Source organism: Phaenicophaeus curvirostris, chromosome 4 (assembly GCF_032191515.1).
Source record: "Phaenicophaeus curvirostris isolate KB17595 chromosome 4, BPBGC_Pcur_1.0, whole genome shotgun sequence".
Classification (NCBI taxonomy): domain Eukaryota; kingdom Metazoa; phylum Chordata; class Aves; order Cuculiformes; family Cuculidae; genus Phaenicophaeus; species Phaenicophaeus curvirostris.
This window is the reverse complement of record NC_091395.1, coordinates 76,511,529-76,533,607: the sequence shown is the minus strand read 5'-3', so window position 1 is coordinate 76,533,607 and position 22,079 is coordinate 76,511,529. Positions and strand designations below refer to the sequence as shown.

The following is a 22,079-nucleotide window of genomic DNA, read 5'->3' as shown; positions in this document are numbered from 1 at the left end:
GATCACTGCAGAGAGCACTGAGCATTTGTATTTTGGAAAAAGCCTACAGGCACTATGAGTTGGTTCCCATTCATAGATTTTAAATTTAGGGGTAGCAGAAAAAGTTACGATTATTTGATTTGACCTCCTGCTGAGTACGAGCCACCGAACTGCACCGTGTGACTTCCACACATATGACTTGGATTGACCTAGAAAAGGTCCTTTTAAAAGCAAACAAATTCGGATCTGAGAGCCATGTTACTAAAAAAAAATAGCTGGCATTGCTACTCTCACCATTAAAAAGAGAAAAACAAAACAGCTTTTGACTTTTTAGCCCCAGTTGCAAACACTGGGTGTTACGCCTCTGGCTCATCATTTAGACGCCCCTCATGTCATCATGAATCTTCTATGATTCCCTTTCACAGACACCGACTCACATCATCAAATCTCAATATGTTCTTCCTTGGATAAAATGAGTAATTGGTGATGCTTCAGTCTCTCGATTGTCTTCCAGACAACAAATTAATCCCGCAACGTTGTTCTGCTCCATCTGCAACACCCGAGACACTGCTGAGACCAGACTGGACACAGGATTCCAATAACTGGTTACACACGATACTAACACTAGATCTCAAACCCCCTTCCAACCTTGAACGCCTCCAAGGACCAGGCACCCACAACTTCTCTGGGCAACTTGTGCACCATTTCTTCCTAAGATATCATCTAAATCTCCCCTCTTTCAGCTTAAACCCATTAACCCACATCCTATCCCTGCAATTTCTGATCAAGAGAGCCTCTCCTCAGCTTTCCTGGAGCCCCCTTCAGTACTGACAGCTACTCTGAGGTCTTCCTGGAGCCTTCTCTTCTCCAGGCTGAACAACCCCAACTCTCTCAGCCTGTCCCCATACCAGAGGTGCTCCAGCCCTCAGATAATTTTTGTGGCCTCCTCTAGACCTGCTCCTACAGATCCATGCCCTTCCTGTGCTGTGTTGGAAGGGACCTTAAAGCCCATCCAGTTCCAAACCCCCTTCACTACCAAATCTTTCTGAAATGTCTGAATCCACCTGTGTGAAACTGATGTGAGATCAGAACATGGTGCAGTGGCTTTGAAGTGCATTCGTCGCTATCTTCCATCCTAATCACAGAATCATAGAATGGTTTGGGTTGGAAGGGACCTCAAAGGGACCTCAGTTCCAAACCTCTGCCACAGGCAGGGACATCTCCCATTGGATGGGAGATGGATTGTTAAAAGCCTCATCCAACCCATTCAACCATTTCAGTCTATTTTCCAGGGAACAAGTATTCTGGGAAGTAAATGGTCCCTAATTGTTAAAAAAATACATACACAGGTTTACGTTTCACCCTGATGAGACAACCAAGTGTGCTGAAAATACAATCTAGACTCTGTACAAGTTGTCTGCTTGCAATGATTTCTCATTCCTCCAATTCGTGATTCCCTTTCATGCCACACTAACAACAAGTTGAAGAGCACCTCCCATACGAGGCCAGGCTGAGAGAGTTGGGCTTGTTCAGCCTGAATTAAAAAAGGCTTTGAGGAGACCTTAGAGCAGCTTCCAGTACCTGAAAGGGGCTACAAGAAAGCTGGGGAAGGACTGTTTACAAAGGCTTGTGGTGATGGGATGAGGGGTTACGGGTATAAACTGGAGATGGACAGATTTAGATTAGACATAAGGAGGAATTTCTTCACGATGAGGGTGGTGAGGCCCTGGTCCAGGTTGCCCAGTGAAGTTGTGGCTGCCCCATCCCTGGAGGTGTTCAAGACCAGGTTGGATGGGACCTTGGGCAGCCTGATCCAGTGGCAGGTGTCCCTGCCCATGGCAGGGAGGTGGAACTGCATGATCTTCAAGGTCCCTTCCAACCCAAATTATTCTATGATTCTATGGTTCCATGATTCTACAATTTTCTTGCCAGCCAACAGACACTGAATAGCACTTTTGGTTCTATCAAACAAGGTCTACAAGGCAACCAGCTACTGAGAGCTCAGAGAAAACAGCAGCAAAGTTAGGCACCAGCACTAGTTTTTCTTAGAAGCTTTCCAAAGCACCTGGGACTGCCCAAACCTGAGGACATTTGCAACCTGACCTTTCAAAGTCCTTGCACAAAGCTAATATCTGGTCCCTCCAAAGCATTGCTGAAGGCTCCAGGCAGCGATGAAGATCCTGATTTACAATTGCAGTCTGAAAATACTCCAAACCTGCCTCCTTTTCTTTGACAGAGGATACCCTAAATCACAGTCTAACAGAGAGGACACAAGAGATGAATGAAATACTAACAGGTGAGAGCAGGAAGGGGAAGAAAATGAAGGCAGGGTGATAAATAGCAGACAGCACAGATCCCTTGCAAAGTCTTTGCTGCACAAATGAACACAAAAAACCTCTCCTGCTTAAATGGTATTCAGTGTTCATGGAAGTTACGGCGTAGGATGCCAGTGGAAAAAGAAGCACTGCTACCTTCTGAATACGCTTGGCAGAATAAAACGTTTCAGCAATGAGGCCGGGAAGAAGAAAGATAATCCCCGCAGTAAATCAATACATAAACCCCATCTTGAAGAAGGTGGGCAGCACAGAGCAAAAATGTTCAGTCCTGGAGAGTCTTAGAATCATAGAACCACCAGGTTGGAAAAGACCCACCGGATCATCGAGTCCAACCATTCCCATCAATCACTAAACCATGTCCCTCAGCACCTCGTCCACCCGTCCCTTAAACCCCTCCAGGGAAGGTGACTCAACCCCCTCCCTGGGCAGCCTCTGCCAGTGCCCAATGACCCTTTCTGTGAAAATTTTTTTCCTGATGCCAAGCCTGAACCTCCCCTGGTGGAGCTTGAGGCCATTCCCTCTCTTCCTGTCCCCTGTCACTTGGGAGAAGAGCCCAGCTCCCTCCTCTCCACAACCTCCTTTCAGGTAGTTGCAGAGAGCAATGAGGTCTCCCCTCAGCCTCCTCTTCTCCAGGATAAACACCCCCAGCTCTCTCAGCCGTTCCTCGTAAGGCCTGTTCTCCAGCCCCTTCACCAGCTTCGTTGCTCTTCTCTGGACTCGCTCCAGAGCCTCAACATCCTTCTTGTGGTGAGGGGCCCAGAACTGACCCCAGGATTCGAGGAGCGGTCTCACCAGTGCTGAGTACAGAGGGAGAAGAACCTTCCTCTTGGCAAGAAAGGAGACAAAAGGTAGACAATTTGATGTAGGTTAAGGGTGCAATTGAGCTCTAGACACCCAAATTTAGTGATCTCCGTACGCGGTTGGTGCTGATGCTCCCAATACATCCCATCAGGGCACGGGGAACGATCCAGCTGACCCTCATGCAGACAGTTACCCTGGGTCAGCCAAATCAGTCTCCACGCTCCCTTTGCTGGGAACGTTAAGAAGAGCTATTTCTTGCTCGAAGAGGAGGAGGAGCAATAGCCCGTGGATGAAGAGAACAGGATGTGGATGCTAAAATAAACTGATACAGCAGAAATTTCCTGAGAGCAGGCAGGGATGTTAAATTCCTAACGCCGCTGTCGGGTTTTGTGCATTATCCTCTATTACCACCTTAATGCTTTTCACATGTCATCTTCTAAAGACAAGACAGAAAGGCTTCCTATCCCTGTTTCCCAACATCATTCACCTCATCCTAAGTCTCCTATAAAAGCTGTCCTTTTTATTTCCATTTTCCCTCTTTAAGATGTCTGAAGATACTTAAAGTCAGTGTTCACTGGAGAGGGAATAAACACACAATTTACAATCCCATCTCCTCCATCCCTGAAATGACACAAAATGTTCCCATTCTCACTTCAGGGTAAGTCTGATACTCTGCAAGGCCTGAACTTTTTCTCAAAATGCATTTTCCTACACCAATACACTCAACACATCGTGTTTCATAGAATCACAGAATCACCAGGTTGGAAGAGACCAATCAGATCATGGAGTCCAACCATTCCCATCAATCACTAAACCATGTCCCTCAGCACCTCGTCCACTTGTCCCTTAAACCCCTCCAGGGAAGGTGACTCAACCCCCTTCCTGGGCAGCCTCTGCCAGGGACCAATGACCCTTTCTGTGAAATTTTTTTTCCTAATATCCAGACTGAACCACCCCTGGTGGAGCTTGAGGCCATTCCCTCTCGTCCTGTCCCCTGCCCCTTGAGAGAAGAGCCCAGCTCCCTCCTCTCCACAACCTCCTCTCAGGGAGTTGGAGAGAGCAATGAGGTCTCCCCTCAGCCTCCTCTTCTCCAGGCACACCCAGAAGACCCTTTAGGCACAACTGACATGTGCAAGCAGCCAGTCAGAGAGGAGAAACAGCAGAAAGGATGAAAAAAAGCCAGCAGAAACTTATATATTTCACCAGATCCTGATGTAGATTGTGGATTTGTGCTACGCTGCTTTCTCGGTAAGGAGTAATGTACATTTATGTTCAATCAAATGATGCTGCTCTGTTCCATTAACCTGACACACCAAGCAGAGCTGTACTTCTCCCAGCAATACTGCCTGAATCATTTTGACTACCAGACCTTTCAACACACTCCTTTTTTCTGTCCTCTCCATATCTCAGATTAAGCTGCAGCTATCTCCTTCTCACTCTGCACCGCGATAAGAAGTTAGGCGCTTGCCGTGCCGATATTGGAAGCAGAAGCGATTGATAGCTGGGAATTACCTGCAGATTGCATTTTATTTTGCTTACTTTGGGGTTAAGATTAGAGAACACGCGCGGAATTACTACATTGCAACCCACGGGAGGCAGGCGAATGTAACTTGACTACTTCTAAAAATACAACCCAAACCAGAGAAATATCTCCCTCCAGGGCTCCAACATACATTAACTTAAAGCTTGCAGAATACTCTCTGACTCGGCGGTCCTGCCACTGCCGCTTAATCCCCTTTCCTTCCTCCCAGCTTCTAAATTCTACTACGAAGGAAAGAGATGGAGAAGTTGGAGGAGATGGAAGAGATGGAGAAGGTGGAGGAGGTGGGGATGGTAGAGGAGGTGGAGGTGGAAGAGGTGAAAGAGACAGAGGAGGTAAAGGAGGTGGAGGTGGTAGAGAAGGTGGAGGAGGTGGTGGAGATGGAGGAAGTGGAGGAGATGGTCTCCATCAAGTGCGTCAGCAGTTTACAGGGGAGAAAAAAAAGTGATAACATCTGGTTTTCCCAGTCCAGCCCACAAACTCTGTGACCCAAGATTCCTGTAAGGATGAAGAGGAAAGCAAAGGGAGCATAGAACCACAGAACCACTTAGGTTGGAAAAGATCTTTAAGATAAATGAATCCAATGATTAACCCAACACTGCCAAGCCACCACTAAACCACATCCCTAAGCACCGCACCACATCTACATGTCTTTTAAATCCCTCCAGGAATGGTGACTCCACCACTTCCCCATGCAGCCTGTTCCAATGCTTGATATCCCTTTCCGTGAAGTAATATTTCCTAATATCCAATGTAAACTACTCCATGCACAACTCGAGGTGATGGCAAAGCCAAAAACCACCCACCTCAGAAACATCCTCCAAACACTTCCAGTGTGGTAAATTTCTTTTAGTCATTATAGGTTGGATGTTAGGTTGGATATCAGGAGGAATTTCTTTACTGAAATGGTTGTCAAGCACCGGCAGAGGCTGCCCAGGGAGGTGGAGGAGTCCCCATCCCTGGAGGACTTTAAAAGATGAGTAGGTGTTGTACTCGGGGACGTGGTCTAATGGTGACTAAGCAGGGCTGGACTGATGGTTGGACTCGATGATCTTAAAGTCCTTTCCCAATTGAAACCACCCATAGAATCCATTCTGTGATTATTCTAACTATTAACCTTTAAAGGCTGAGAGTCTGTGTTAGAAAAGCTCTGTAAGTTGATTTTGTAGCTTGGAGAACATCAAAAAGCCAAAGAACTTCTGGGCAGACTTTTGTTTCTGAAGACTTTTAATATTTAAAGACTACTTAAAAGACGTGTGGATGTGATGCTTAGGGACGTGGTTTAGAGGTGGCTTGGCAGTGTTAGGTTAATAGCTGGACTCGATCTTAAGAGTCTTTTCCACCCTAATGGCACGACAAAGATTTAAAACAGTTTTCTCAAGCTCCACAAGTATTTCTAACCAACGAGGAACGGAACAGCAGAGAACTATGAATGACGAGATATCGAGTCACGAGATGTAAAGGAAGAACAAGACAAATAACCGCAAAAGGCAGGAATCTGCAAGGAAAATAACACCGTGATGAACTACCCAGTGAACATCCAGACATGTAAACCGAGCTTAAACTAAAACACACCAATATGTTGCTAGCGCTCCAGCTTTTTTCCTTAAAACATGCATCAGTCTGCAAGTAACTTAATTTTCAGAGCCATTTTTCATTTAAGCCGTCGCTAAAATATTTTAACTGAGCTACAAAGCACAGTGTTTACTTCTCGGTCTCTATTCCTTACACATTCCTAGATAACATTTAACCTCAGGAGCCAACAGGGAATGTTTTGCTGACTCCAGCTCGCTTTCTTGGCAAGAAAGTGAGAAGGAAAAAACCAGCCGGCCTAGTAAAAAATTATCTACCTTCAGAGGATACAGAAAACCTCAAAGACTTTAATTATTTCAAAGATTAAGGGTTATCTGTTTGAAAACCACTGGTTATGTTCTGCATTTGAGTTCATTAGTAAGAGCGAAACCACCTTAAGCAGAAATAGGAAGAAAAGAGTTATCAGACATCATCCTGCTTTATTATAAGAAAGAGATCCTCGGATTGAATAAATTTATAGTATTCCCTCTACTCCACTAGAAACTACTACCAGACGGAGATTTTTCTGGAAGATATGCATGAAATGGGCACTCACACAGAGTTTCAGCACTGTAAAAATTAATCCCCAGAAAACTCTTGATCAACTACTACGTAAGAATAAACCATCCTTGAAAAGAACAGTTGCACGGCTGGGTGACGGCTGCTGACAAGAGCTTTGTAGAATCATTAAGGTTGGAGAAGATGATCCAGCCCAACCATAAGCTCAACACCACTGTGCTTACTAAACCATGTCCCCAAGTGCCATGGCCACATGCTTTTTATAACCCTCCAGGGGTGGAGACTCAACCACTGCCACTCTTTCAGGAAAGAAATTTTTCCCCATATCCAATCTAAACCTCCCCTGGAGCAACTTGAGGCCATTCCCTCCCACCCTATCACTTGCTACTGGGAGAAGAGACCAACACCCACCTCACCACAACCTCCTTTCAGGAAGTTGTAGAGAGCAATGAGGTCTCCCCTATGCCTCCTCTTCTCCAGGTTAAACAACCCCAGGTCCCTCAGCTGCTCCCTTGTTCTTCAGCCCCTTCCCCAGCTCCATTCTCTTCTCTGGACACGCTCCAGCCACTCAGTGTCTTTCTTGTACTGAGGCACCTAAAACTGAACATGATATGAGGTGCTGAGGGACATGCTTTAGTGTTTGATAGGAATGGTTGGACTCGATGATCTGATGGGTCTTTTCCAACCTGGTGATTCTATGATTCTATATTTAAGGTGCAGCTTGAGTACAGAGGGACGATGCTTTCTCTCCTTTTGCATCCTCTCATTTTGCAAACAAGTAAACAGATTGCACAAAACAAAGCTCCTAAAAATACTCCCAGGCAGAGCTGAACCTCTGCTATATCTGTACGCTCCACAGAGCTCAGTCTTCCAGCTTTTAGTGCTCCCCACAGCAAGAAAAGCCCTGGGACGTGTGGTCTTCTGCCTTGTGGCACAAAGAACTGGATTCTCCACACTATAAATTTCTTCATTTATGCTTAAAAATGAGAAATAAGGACACATTCTGTACGCTACTGAGTGACAACACACTGGCCATCCCGGTCACCCTGAGCACATGAAGTTAAGAAGCAGGGGAAAAAGGCGTTGTGGGGAAAAGCCACCACATTAATCAGGGATAAGAAAGGAGAAACCACATTTTTGGGGGTGTAAAGCATCATTCTGCCCTTGTACTCAGCACTGGTGAGGCCGCATCTCGAATACTGTGCTCAGTCTTGGGCCCCTCACTGTAAGAAAAACATTGAGGTCCTGGAGCACGTCCAGACAAGAGAAACAAAGCTGGAGAAGGGTCTGGAGAACAAGTCTTATGAGGAGCGGCTGAGGAATGTGGGGTTGTCCAGCTTGGAAAAGAGGAGGTTGAGGGGAGACCTTCTCACTCTCTACAATTACCTAAAAGGAGGTTGCAGAGACATGGGTGTTGGTCTCACCTCTCAAGTGATAGGTGGTAGGAGAAGAGGGAATGGCCTTAAACTGTCAGGTAAAGTTTAGATTAGACATTAAGAAGGATTTCTTCACTGAAAGGGCTATCAAACACTGGCAGAGGCTGCCCAGGGAGGTGGTGAAGTCCCCATCCCTGGAGATGTTCAAAAGGCACCTAGATGAAGTGCTTGGGGATATGATTTAGCAGCGGACAGGTACACTTGGACTTGATGATCTCAAAGGTCTTTTCCAATCTAATGATTCTATGACTTGTTTATATACTGCAAACAAGAAAAAGCTGGGAAACTGGTATGGTCCATGGGTCAGTGACGGGGAAAGCTCTGGCACTAGGAATTGGTTTTTTTTAAGTAGAACAGTATAGCTTTCCAACTCGTGGGCGGCTTCTCCCTCCTTTCTCTTATGCTCCTATGTTCCAGGGAAAAAAAAAAATGCCCACAAACAGAAAACCAACCCCGAAACATTTAGATAAGCTTTTAATTTGAAAATGGGGATTAGCCTTTCTTTTAAGAGATTAAAGCCAGAGCTAATGTGGTTCAGAGCCTCAGCGCAGAAACCTCCTCTTTCAAAAGAGATGTAAAGAATCGTCTCATTTGTGGTGGGTTTGTATTTCTGCCGTCTGGAACCCGAGTTCTGGGAACTCAGGACACTCAGCCCTGTTTTTTTTGTGTTTCACAGAAACTGCAGCATCAGGATACGAAAATAGCATCATTTGTCACTGAAAATGTAATCGAAAATACACTATTATAAACCCTCAAACAGAAGCATTTATAGATTAGTGAAGCTTATCCTTAACTGAAGGTTAATGCCATGCATATGAGAATAAATACAAGAGAGAACGACTATAAAAAAGACATTTAAGAAATAGCATTGAATTTTCTCATCTCAACCTCTCTTCGTCGCGATGCCCAGCAACTTTGTTTGATCTTCCAAACCACAGCTGCCACCAGGAGCAAAGACAGGAAACAACTGGAAAAGAAAGAGAAAAAAACAACTTATTGGCCTCAGTGATAACTTAACGGCAGCTGAAAAAGTCTAGCAGAAGCAAAAAGCTAGATAAAAAGTTCATATAATACTTCAAGGTACTTTGATGAGAGAAAATACAAGTGTTTTGCCCAGGTCAGTGCTCAGGACATGGTGAGGAAGGACACAGAAGTATTTTCAGAGACAACTGTTGTTTGAAAGTAACCAATTTGGCCTCCTGGTATGACATACACCACCTTTCACCAGGAAATCAGAAGAGTAAGGGCGAAAGATTCAATCAAATTGGAAAAGTCGGTTATTGAGTATCTTCCACAGAATCATAGAACCGTTTGGGCTGGAAGAGATCTTAAAGCCCATCCGGTTCCAACCCCCCTGCCATGGGCAGGGACACCTCCCACTTGATCAGGTTGCTCCAAGCCCCATCCAAGCTGGCCTTGAACACCTCCAGGGATGGGGCAGCCACAACTTCCCTGGGCAACCTGGGCCAGGGCCTCTCCATCCTCTCAGGAAAACACTTCTTCCTAAGATCTCACCTCAATCTCCCCTCTTTAAGCTTAAAGCTGTTCCTCTTCCTCTCATCCCTGTCCTCTCTGATCAAGAGCCCCATCCCAGCTTTCCTGGAGCCTCTTTCCCTACTGGAAGCTGCTCTGAGGTCTCCCCGCAGCCTTCTCTTCTCCAGAATGAACAAACCCAAGACTTTCAACTCTAGTGATATCTAAAGCGAGAAGATAACCAAGGGAAGCCTTGAAAGAAGCAGAGATTATTGACTATTTTTACTTTTCCACATTATAAAAATAAAATATAGTTATTCTATCTGGCTTCTTTTGAACTGGCTGCTGCAGAACTACAGGCATTCCTTGATTTCCCCAACTGTAAACTGCTTTTCTTCAACGTAAAGAGAAGAAAAGGATGAAGAGATTTATCAACTTCGAGGGAAAGTGCAAAGAAGCCGATTTAACAAAAAGCAGATATCATAATAATAATAAAAGCCAACTTTATTGACAGTTATGATCTTATCACGCTGAATACTTAATGAGCAACTTCGAGGCATGCAAGCTTTCTAAGATGAAAATTTTGCCTTTTGTGTATCTGAACACCTCTCTTCTCAAGTGCCGTGATGATGGGTACAAGGAAATGTCTCCACACCTCCTTCCCCCAACTCTAGCGCGTATTTAAAGAGTGCTTAAAGGAAGATTAACAGGATAGATGATTTGTTTCCTAAAGTGCAATATTTACGCCGACTGCTGTGCTCTGTAGGCTTGAACAGGGATTCCTGCAGAAGGGGGAACCACTGCCCCTTCTCTCTGCCTCTGGGCAACAACATTTCTTCCTAAGATCTCATCTCAATCTCCCCTCTTTCAGCTTAAAAATGTTGCCCCTCATCCTATCCCTGCAGTCCCTGATCAAGAGCCCCTCCCCAGCTTTCCTGGAGCCCCTTTCAGTACTGGAAGCTGCTCCAAGGTCTCCCCACAGCCTTCTCTGGCTGAACAACCCCAACTCTCTCAGCCTGGCCTCACAGGAGAAGTGCTCCAGATGATCTCTGTGGCCTCCTTTGGACTCAATCCAACAGATCCATGTCCTTCCTGTGCTGAGGTCTCCGGAACTGAATGCTGGACTCCAGGTGTGGTCTCATGAGAGCAGAAGAGATGAGGAGAATCCCCTCCCTTGCCCTGATGGCCACACTACTCTTGATGCAGTCCAGGATACTCTTGGCTTTCTGGGCTGCAAGCGCACATTGCCAGCTCGTGTTCAGCTTCTCATCCACAAACATGTCCAAGTCCTTCTCCTCACAACTGCTCTCAATACATTCTCCACCCAGCCTGTACTTGCATTTGGGATTATCCCAAACCAGGTAATGACTTCCACTTGGACATGAAGCTACAGTTGCACTGCTGACCAAAAAGCCACAGCTTATGATCAAAGAATCATAGAATGGTTTGGGTTGGAAGGGACATTAAAGATCATACAGTTCCTATTCCCCTGCCACGGGCAGGGACACCTCCCACTGGACTAGGCTGCTCAGGACCCATCAAATCCATGAATGATGACTGATGCAAGCTCATCCCACCAGTTCCCTGCTCTTCCCTTTCCTCACAGTGCTCCATGGAGGAGACTCCACAGTTTGGCCTTCAAGCACCATTTCAGCAACGCGGAGTCCAACTCTGCAACATCAAAGTCTTCAGCAGAAGACTGAAAACCGTGTGTGATCAAGCACCAAACATTCGAAGGGCAGCCAGTGGGCACCGCAGTCCTATTTTTCAAGCTTAGTTAGTGTATCAGAGATAATAAATAATGGTCTGATGTTGGTGGGAACAGGTCCAGAGGAGGCTACAAAGATAATAAGAGGGCTGGAGCACCTCCCCTACGATGACAGGCTGAGAGAGTTGGGCTTGTTCAGCCTGGAGAAGAGAAGGCTCTGAGGAGACATTATAGTGACCTTCCAGTGCCTGAAGGGACTACAGGAAAGTTGGGGAGGGACTGTTCACAAAGGCTTGTGGTGATGGGACAAGGGGCGCAAACTGGAGAGGGGAAGATTTAGATTAGAAATAAGGAAGAATTTCTTCACTGTTAGGGTGGGGAGGCACTGGAACAGGTTGCCCAGGGAAGCTGTGGCTGCCCCATCCCTGGAGGTGTCCAAGGCCAGGTTGGATGGGGTTTTGAGCCACCTGATCCAGTGGGAGGTGTCCCTGCCCATGGCAGACAGGTTGGAACTGGGTGATCTTTAAGCTCCCTTCCAATCCAAACAATTCTATGATTCTATTATCTACAGACAAACCTAATCCAGGTAGGCACAGAAATAGGTTTTACTATCCCATAGTGTATTAAAAACCTGGCACTTGGGTGACTTCAGCATTAAAACGTCTGCGCGGCTTTTAAAGACTCCTACGATGCCTATTTCATTCTAAATTTAAGCAGGATCACAGAGAGATTTGTTTGGCTTTTTTCATTTCAAGAAGTGTGTATTCCAAATCACTTCGCCCACATTTGCCCTAAATATTAAAATCTGACATTACTTTGCGGTAAGAGCCTGGCCATCTTTCCGCAAACACAAACAGTTTAGACAAGCAATTTTAATGGTTATTTTATTTTCCTTTTTCAGAGGTGTGGGATTACTACTGATTTTAGCAGTAAAAACTACCATGCCCCTATTAGCTATTAAAGCGCATACATTAAATCTTTGATTGCTCTTTTGGTAAGGGCGCCAACATGCATTATTGATGGAGGATTTCATACTTTCGTCTTTCCCTTTGTTTCCTGAAGCTCCCTCCTGCTGGACTAAGTGTGAGAGCAGCGTATCTGCATCACCTGGAAACTGTATTTCACTCCTGGACAAGGTCATGTTTGGACTAGGTGGATTTTCAGGGACACCTCCCACGGGATCAGGTTGCTCCAAGCTCCATCCAACCTGGCCTTGAACCCCTCCAGGGATGGGGCAGCCACCACCTCTCTGGGCAACCTGGGTCAGGGCCTCCCCACCCTCACAGGAAAACATTTCTTCCTAAGATCTCATCTCAATGTCCCTTCTTTCAGCTTAAAATCATTCCCCCTTGTCCTGTCCCTGCACAACTTGATAAAGAGAATCATAGAATCATAGAATAACCAGGTTGGATGAGACGCACAGGATCATCGAGTCCAACCATTCCCATCAATCACTAAACCATGTCCCTCAGCACCTCGTCCACCCGTGCCTTAAACCCCTCCAGGGAAGGTGACTCAACCCCCTCCCTGGGCAGCCTCTGCCACTGCCCAATGACCCTTTCTGTAAAGAATTTTTTCCTGATGTCCAGCCTAAACCTCCCCTGGAGGAGCTTGAGGCCATTCCCTCTTGTCCTGTCCCCTGTCACTTGGGAGAAGAGCCCAGCTCCCTCCTCTCCACAACCTCCTCTCAGGGAGTTGGAGAGAGCAATGAGGTCTCCCCTCAGCCTCCTCTTCTCCAGGACAAACACCCCCAGCTCTCTCAGCCGCTCCTCATAAGGCCTGTTCTCCAGCCCCCTCACCAGCTTTGTTGCTCTTCTCTGGACTCGCTCCAGAGCCTCAACATCCTTCTTGTGGTGAGGGGCCCAGAACTGACCCCAGGATTCGAGGAGCGGTCTCACCAGGGCCGAGTACAGAGGGAGAAGAACCTCCCTGGACCTGCTGGTCACGCCGTTTCTGATACAAGAACCCCTCCCCAGCTTTCCTGGAGCCCCTTTCAGTACTGGAAGCTGTTCTAAGGTCTCCCCGCAGCCTTCTCTTCTCCAGGTTGAACAACCCCAACTCTCTAAGCCTGGCCTCACAGCAGAGGTGCTCCAGATGATCTCTGTAGCCTCCTCTGGACTCAATCCAACAGATCCATGTCCTTCCTGTGCTGAGGTCTCCAGAACTGAATGCAGGACTCCAGGTGTGGAGTCCTTATACGCAAAGTGCTCCAGCCCTCAGATCATCTTCGTGGCCTCCTCTGGACTTGCCATAACAGATTCATTTTCTTCCTGTGCTGAGGATTCCACAACTGGACACAGGACTCCAGGCGAGGTCTAGAGTAGAGCGGTAGAACTCCCTCCATTGTCCGGCTGGTCCCACTGCTCTGGATGCAGCCCAGGACACGGTTGGCTTCTGGGCTGTGAGCGCACATTGCTGGCTCACATTGAGCTTCTCCTCCACCAGCACCCCAAGTCCTTCTCCTCAGTGCTGCCCTCAATCCATTCTCTGCCCAGCCTGTAATTGTGCTTGGGATTGCCCCGACCCAGGAGCAAGAACTTGCTCTTGGCCTTGTTGAACTTCATGAGGTTCACCAGGCCCACATCTCAAGCCTGTCCAGGCCCCTCTGGGTGGCCTCCCTTCCCTCAGGCATGCTGACCATGTCACACAGCTTGGTGTCATTGGCCGACTTGCTGAGGATGACATTCAGTGGCTTGGCTAAGCCTTCCTTCTCCTTGTAAGCTCCCTTTTCCTCAAAGAAACCCACAGCCTTTCTGAAGTGCAATTATTGCTTTATCTCTGAGGCCCAACGTGGTCAGTGCTCCCTGAAGAGCAATAATCCAGTAGCAGCAGTAACCCAGGTTGCCCAGAGAAGTCGTGGCTGCCCCATCCCTGGAGGTGCTCAAGGCCAGGTTGGATGGGGCTTTAAGGAACCTGAGCCAGTGGGAGGTGCTCCTGCCCATGGCAGGGGGATAGGAATGGATGATCTTTAAGGTTCCTTCCAACTCAAACCATTCTATGATTCTATATTCAGTCCCCTTTCCAAAATGCAACGTTCCACATGCTAGAGCCTTTCCTAGGTTTCTCTTTCCTTCCTCACCTCTGACACCAGCACCAAGACTTTCCTGAAGAAAGCACGGAGAGGAGTCAGCAATTCAAGACTAACAAAAGCTCTTTCTACAATGCTCACCCTGTATTTCAAAGGAACAGCACCACATGTCTTTGTGCTGTCACAAGGAGGCAGCAAACACCCACAAAAGCTATAAAACCACTAAGGAAAGTTACTTCTCCCCTTGAATTTCCTTCCCTTAGCAAGACTCCACCAGGAATAAAAGGCAGCACCTGATTGCTGGGCTGCAGTCCATCACCGGCTGGAAGAGCCTCAAAGAGAGAGCAAAGTCAAGATTTGCTGGGTTTAATCAGCCTAAACCATCCTGAAAGAAGTTAAAAAAGACCTGCCCTCACATCAGTAGCTTTAAAGAAGCTTTTTTTCCATACTTTCTCCTGGAAAGCAGCTACGTAAATTCTGGAAGCAGTGGAAAGAAACGGTTGTGTGGAATGAGAGCTGTTGGAGAACGATTTGGGAGCGAAAGCCTACAGTTGGCGAGTCAAATGTTGCGCTCTACCCTGCTTTCTCCTGAACAGCCTTAGCGCTCGCTCTGCCAGTTGTGAATATCCAGCCACTTCCAAATGGCCATAAAAATAAACCTTTGCTGCAGGACTTGCTTCACTTGCTCCTTCTGATTCTTCCTCCTTCAAAAGTAACAGCCTACCAAGCGTCCCTTCAATCCTGAACCCCACTGTTCATTCAAGTCCGCTCTCCACACCTTCCCCCATCTCAAACAACACTTCTGTATTGTTTCTCCTCCTCCGTTTTCTGAAAGGAAGGTAAAGTGGATGGAAATATTCTTGGGCTTGTAACAGCTCAGCAGCTCTGCAAGAGTCAGGTATCATAGAATCATAGAACAGTTTGGGTTGGAACGGACCTTGAAGATCATCCAGCTCTAACTCCTTGTCACAGGCAGGGACACCTCCCACTGGATCTGGTTGCTCAAAGATTCAACGAGTCTGACCTTGGACACCTCCAGGGATGGGGCAGCCACTGCTTCCCTGGGCAACCTAGGCCAGCACCTCACCACCCTCAGCATCAAGAATTTCTTCCTAATGTCTAATCTAAATCTCCACCTTCATTTAAAGCCATTCCCCCTCGTCCTATCACTACAGTCCCTTGTAAGAAGTCTCTCCACAGTGAGAGACTTTTCAGTACTAGAAGCTGCTGTAAGGTCTCCTCGAAGCCTTCTCTTCTCTAGGCTGAACAACCTCAACTCTCTCAGCCTGGCCTCATAGCAGAGGTGCTCCAGCCCTTGCATCATCTCCGTGGCCTTCTCTGGACCTGTTCCGACAGTTCCATCTCCTTCGCATGTTGGAGAATCCAGAACTGGACACAGGACTCCAGGTAGGTCTCACAAGAGTGGAGCACAGGGACAGAATCCCCACCCTCACCCTGGTGTGACGCTGCTTTGGATGCAGCCCAGGACACGTTTGGCCTTCTGGGCTGCACCTCTAGCACTTGCTCCCATTATTTCGAGGTTTAATGCATCCAGTACTTAAAAACGTGTCTTATAACTCTCCGGCATATTAAAATTTACTTTTAAATTGCACTTAAATTGCTCCCAATTCATCAAAATAATTTGGGATGTGTTTCAAGTAATCACTGCGGTGCTTTCTGAAATCATTAAGTGACCTCTATGTGTTACAGCGTTATTAGTGCTGAAGTTGCCGTATATTTTGGCATTTAAAGCTGCCTGGTTTTAGTAGCAATTCTGATGTTGATAAACACCATAGGAGAGTTTAATAACTGGGCCTTAATACACCAGCTGGATTTTCTTCTCTCCTCGTGAGAATGAATTGCATCAAAGTGCTGATGAAGTTTTCAGGCAGTTCAAAATTAAAGCCTCCTTGGTTGAAGAGCTTTAAGGATACCTGAAGCGGAGAGAAGGTCCTCTCTGTGGTGAAGAGCATGGAGTATAGAATAAAAGCAGACAGAGTGTGCAAGTTCAGATTTGTGTGGCAGGGTGGGAATAATCCATGTTTTAAAGAGTGCTGGAGGCTCATCAGCTAACGGTTAATGCGCGTGTTGTGGGGAGATGACTTATAACTATGTTTCTTGCTCTTAAATAATCTATTAAATAATTACAAATTACTTTATCATGGAACGGTTTGGGTCAGAAGGGACCTTACAGCTCCTCCCGTTCCAACCCCCCTGCCAATTCCAACCTCCTCCTAGATCAGGTTGCTCAAAGCTTCAGCCAATCTGGCCTTGAACACCTCCAGGGATGGGGCAGCCACGACTTCTCTGGACAACCTGCTCCAGCACCTCACCAACGTCACAGGAAAAAATGTTTCTCATCTCTAACCTCAATCTCCCCTCTTTCAGCTTAAACTGCTCGCAACTAATTTAGCTTCTCAAAGGTTAACAATGGCTAGGACGTCATTTCTCCTGCGGCTCCAATTCGAGTGCAATATTAATGACCCCATCACTTCACCGTTCCTTCTACCCAACCTTTATCCACTGACATTTTCTTCGCTTCAAATAAAATGCTAACGTGTTGTAAAATCAAGTGATGCTAACAAACAGCCGCACACCTGACCTCATGCTGAACACCGACTCCAAGAGGAGCTCCAAGAGCCAAACAGCACCTCTAAATAGGAGGTCCACCCCTCCCCACCCACTGTATCTGAGCTCTGTAATGAAAAGGAATCAAATCCAGCAGTCGTGTTTTTTCCTGCTCTGCACTACTGGATGCTGTTTGAATGCACGGCTTCTCCATAATGTTGTGTGTCTCAAAGACACAACAGGTGTGTCTGGCCAATGGCATCTTGGCTTGGATCAGACACAGCGTGGCCAGCAGGTCCAGGGAGGTTCTTCTCCCTCTGGACTCGGCACTGGTGAGACCGCTCCTCGAATCCTGTGTTCAGTTCTGGGCCCCTCACCACTAGAAGGATGTTGAGGCTCTGGAGCGAGTCCAGAGAAGAGCAACGAAGCTGGTGAGGGGGCTGGAGAACAAGAGGAGCAGCTGAGGGAGCTGGGAGTGTTTATCCTGGAGAAGAGGAGGCTGAGGGGAGACCTTATTGCTCCCTACAACTACCTGAAAAGAGGTTGTGGAGAGGAGGGAGCTGGGCTCTTCTCCCAAGTGACAGGGGACAGGATGAGTTGGACTCAATGATTTAATGGTTGGACTCGATGATCTGGTGGGTCTCTTCCAACCTGGTTATTCTATGATTCTATGAGAGGGAATGGCCTCAAACAAACTTGCTGAGGGTGCACTTAATCTCACTGTCAATATCATTGATGAAGATATCAAACAGCACCGGTCCCAGGATTGAATTCATTCATATTGAAGAGTTTCAATCTCTCGTACACAGGTGGATCTGGGTCTGTAAAGAACTAACGCATCATTTCTAACGCACAGATGGCATTAAAAAGTAACTAAGGAACCAATAAGGAACCAACTGCTTCACTATTTGTTCTCTATATAAGTACCCAGCCACAAAGATCGTTAGGGAAGACCTTGACCGTGATGGATTCAGCGGAACAAGTGGTTAAGTCTGATCCAGGAGTAAACACTTACTCCACATCAATGGGAGCAGAGGGTGGTTCAAGCCTGCTGTTCACTTGGGACTGCATTAAACCACACTTTACTCGGTAAAAGCTACCTACTTATACTGATATAAACCACTTGCCTGAAGGACCCATCTGGAGCTGCTTGCTTTAATTAAACTTAGCGTGGAATTTAAAGCAAGGTATTATCCCCACTGCTTATTTCAGAACGGGCACAATATTCCCGACGCTAAAACAGGTTGTAAGATGGTTACTCCGTGTATTTCGCTCTGGAGGAAGTTCTCCTTATCGACCCAGTATTGGTTTGTATGTGTGGAGTATTAACAGTTCCTAAAACAGATGCCAACACATTCAATTTTGAAACAAAGAGATGGCCTGCAACGCTGTGGGAGATGTTTAACTTGATTAAGGTCTTTACTTTTTGGAGGATAGAAGAGGAAATAGGTATTAAAGTCATAGAATCAGAGAATCCCTAGGTTGGAAAAGACCTTTGAGATGATCAAGTCCAACCATACCTGTCCACTACTAAATCATATCCATAAACACTTTGTATACCCATCTCTTAAACATCTCCAAGGATGGAGACTCCATCACCTCCCTGGGCAGCCTCTGACAGTGCTTGAGAACCCTTTCAGTGAAGAAGTTTTCCCTAATGTATAGAATCATTGAATCCCAAGTTGGAAAAGACCTTTGAGATCACCTAGTCCAACTGTACCTGTCCACTACTAAATCACACCCCTAAGCACTGAAATCGCTTCTGTTGGTTCTGACTCCTAGGGAACCATCAGTTTGCTTCACAGTAAGAAATGACTTTACCAAGCAGTTCATAGAATCACAGAATAGTTTGGGTTGGAACAGACCTTAAGGATAACCTAGTTCCAACGCCCTGTCATGGGCAGGGACACCTCCCACTGCATCAGGCTGCTCAAAGCACCATCCAACCTGGCCTTCAACACCTCCAGGGATGGGGCAACAATGACTCCTCCAGGCAGCCTGTTCAAGGGCCTCACCACCCTCATTGTGAAGAATTTCTTCCTAATGTCTAATTTAAATCTTCCCCCTTCCAATTTAAAGCCATTCTCCCTTGTCCCATCACTCCAGGCCCTTGAAAAAAATCCCTCCCCAGCTTTTCTTCAGGCCTTGGAAGGCCACTCTAAGGTCTCCCTGGAGCCTTCTCTTCTCCAGGCTCAAAACCCCAACTCTCCCAGCCTGGCCTCCTAGCAGAGGTTCTCCAGCCCTCGCATCATCTCTGTGGCCTCCTCTAGACCCGTTCCAACAGCTCCATCTCCTTCTTGTGCTGGGGATTCCAGAACTGGACACAGGAGTCCAGATGAGGTCTCACAAGAGAGGAGGAGAAGGGACCAAAGGTTATTTGGCTTCAGTTGTGTTGAAATGTATGTTAGTATGTAAGCTGATGAGTTTTCAGAGTTCAGTTTAAAACCAAAAGGTGATACCTTAAGAGTTTGACATGAGTCCATGCTTAACTCTTTGCAAAATCCCATACTTAATTTATGATTTGTGTTTGACAAAGTGCGAATATCTGCAATTTCTTTACGTCTTACATTATTTTTTGTGATGCAGCAAGTGAGAAAACGTATTCTACACCAGTTTAGAAACAACTGCTCCTCCAAAAGCCTCTCCCACCCCAAAACTCCCTCTCCCTGCATGCACAGGACGAGATGCATCTGCAAAAATAGGTAGACAATTTTCTTAACATGTTTCCTAAAGAACTACTTCATAAACACGGTTCAGGCTTCCATTTTCTAGGCTGTGCTATAAGGAGGTTGTTTAAATAAAATCCCCAAAGCAACAAACCATTAAATACTCAACTGAAAACCAAGTCCCACACATGCCTAATGAAGAAATATTTAGCTGTCTTAAATGAAAAGTACCTGAAAAATGTCACAAAGAACTGTACCAGGTCCATAAAGTTGCTGTGCTGGGAGAAGGCAATCTGCAAAAGAAAAGCAAATGCTTTCTATTAGTTAGTGGAAAGGAAATTCAGACCTAAGATGAGTTGTTGAGGGCAAAAAATCACAATGAAATACATCTTTCCTCAAGCCCATTCAGATTCGTGAACATTGGTATGAAAAAACACTGGAATATTCAGAGGAAAAAGAAAAGAAATGATAACTTCAGGTTATTTGGCAAGCACAGATGCAAAAAATGAATTTAAACAAGGAACATCTCCCTCTCCCCGCGAGGTCCAAGGGAGAGTCTTCAGTGAACCTTGGAGAAACCACCAGTTCAAAGAGTTAAGAGCCCAGAAGTTTCGAAGAGCTAAAATCAGAGCATCTTTAATCCCTGAATACCCAGCGAGTACATTTAACAGTTTGAATTGCAGGCTCCTGTTCCAATAATCCTTCCAAAAAACAACCCTCCTTCCATAAGCAACTTACACCGAGAGCAGCAAAAAGGCACGAAACACAGAAGATAATGGACACTGTAAAAACAGCTGTGGCATTCATCTTAACTCCCTTCCCTGCGATCCCCTCACTCGCTGCGGAGAAAAGGGAAAAACAAGCGCAAATTTTGGACAAAAAACAGAGGGAAGAAGCGAACAGGAAATTGGGAGGTGGTTAGAGGCAAAAGGGAAGATTAGGGAGCCTGGTTAAAAATAACAAAGCAGAGGGGAGGGAAGCCAAGAGCAAGGCAACTGCTGCAGATTTAGGAATCAGGAGTTCTTTCCAGGTACCTCCTATTTCCTCTGACTATCAACCTCGGCCCCACAACTGGGTATTAACTCTTTCATGAAGCAACCGAAATCATTTCAAAACTAAACTGAAATTTCCACTTCCAAACGCGTTCCAAGGATATTAAATACGCTTAAGGCATCGTTTGTGGGGGGCTATTCCCTTTAATAAACTCTGTCACGGCATCGTTAGGATAAATTAACCAATCTCTCCTTGCAGTCAAATGCTACAAATGATGACAATATGAAAAATGAGTTATTGCTTGGATTACTGTTTGTAGCATCATGGAATGGTTTGGGTTGGAAAGGACCTTAAAGATCATCCAGTTCCACCTCCTGCCACAGGCAGGAACACCTCCCACGGCATCAGGTTCTCCAAGCCCCATCCAACCTGGCCTTGAACACCTCCAGGGATGGGGCAGCCACAACTACTCTGTTGCTCCAGAACACCTTCTATTATCATATTTGCTTTAAATATCATTATAATATGCTAGAGAAGCAGAACAAAATAATTCTCTTAATGAACATATCGCAATGCCCTCAAGCTGAAAGCTCCTCCTCGTTGCTGAACTTCTGTTTTGCTGGAAAGGAAACTTGAAACCTGCAGACCAGATGCTTGTGACCTCAATCTTACTGCCTAGAAAAGACAAGAAAACACATAGTTTCTTGCTGATTTTTGCCTTATAAAGTGCTTCTCAACACCCTTCTGATGAGAAAAAGAAGAGAGCATGATTTCACTTTTTATTTTAAAACTCAGTGCGTGGTAACTGCAATGGTTCACGTAACTATTCCGGCCGTTCTTTAAGGCAAAGTATTTTCCTACTAAAATATCACATCATAGAACAGTTTGGGTTGGAAGGGACCTTAAAGCCCATCCAGTTCCACCCCCTGCCATGGGCAGGGACACTTCCCACTGGACCAGGTTGCTCCAAGCCTCATCCAACCTTGCCTTGAACACCTCCAGGGATGGGGCAGCCATGACTTTTCTGGACACCTGTTCCCACAACCCTCATAGGAAAATTTTTCTTCCAAAATCTCATCTACATCTCCCCTCTTGCAGCTTAAAGCTTCATTAAAGCAGAGAAGGAAAACGTGGATTTGTTTCAGACAGAAGCATTACAAACGCTTTACTCGTGGTGGTTCTTTCCTCTACTTCTTGGAGCTCTTCTCTTGCGAAGACTCAACCAAGGATCCGTTTCTCTTACATGGATTGAAAAGAAGAGCCTAGGTTGGGTTCTGCAATTTATTTCTCACAAGCTGAAAACACTTCGTGCCGTTAAACCTGACCAATCCGTGTCACAGACAATTTAGTATCATAATTGTTAATGGTTTGCTTACTTAGAACTTAATTTCCCCTAATATAATCTGTTCTTAGGACTTAATTAATTCAGTTACATAGAAAGTTTAGTTAGAAATGGCTGT

The 22,079-nt window shown here is 46.0% G+C and overlaps 1 protein-coding gene across 1 annotated transcript in view; it reads right to left on the bottom strand.

Annotated features, from left to right (window-relative positions):
- ATRN (attractin) overlaps nt 1-22,079 on the bottom strand; it is a 198,600-nt gene that overhangs the window by 34,141 nt on the left and 142,380 nt on the right. Inside the window, exons 25-26 of the mRNA XM_069856613.1 lie at nt 19,858-19,919; nt 9,072-9,150 (exon numbers count right to left, since the gene is read on the bottom strand). Coding sequence (XP_069712714.1) covers nt 9,072-9,150; nt 19,858-19,919 — 141 coding nt within the window. The remainder of the gene's footprint in view (nt 1-9,071; nt 9,151-19,857; nt 19,920-22,079) is intronic.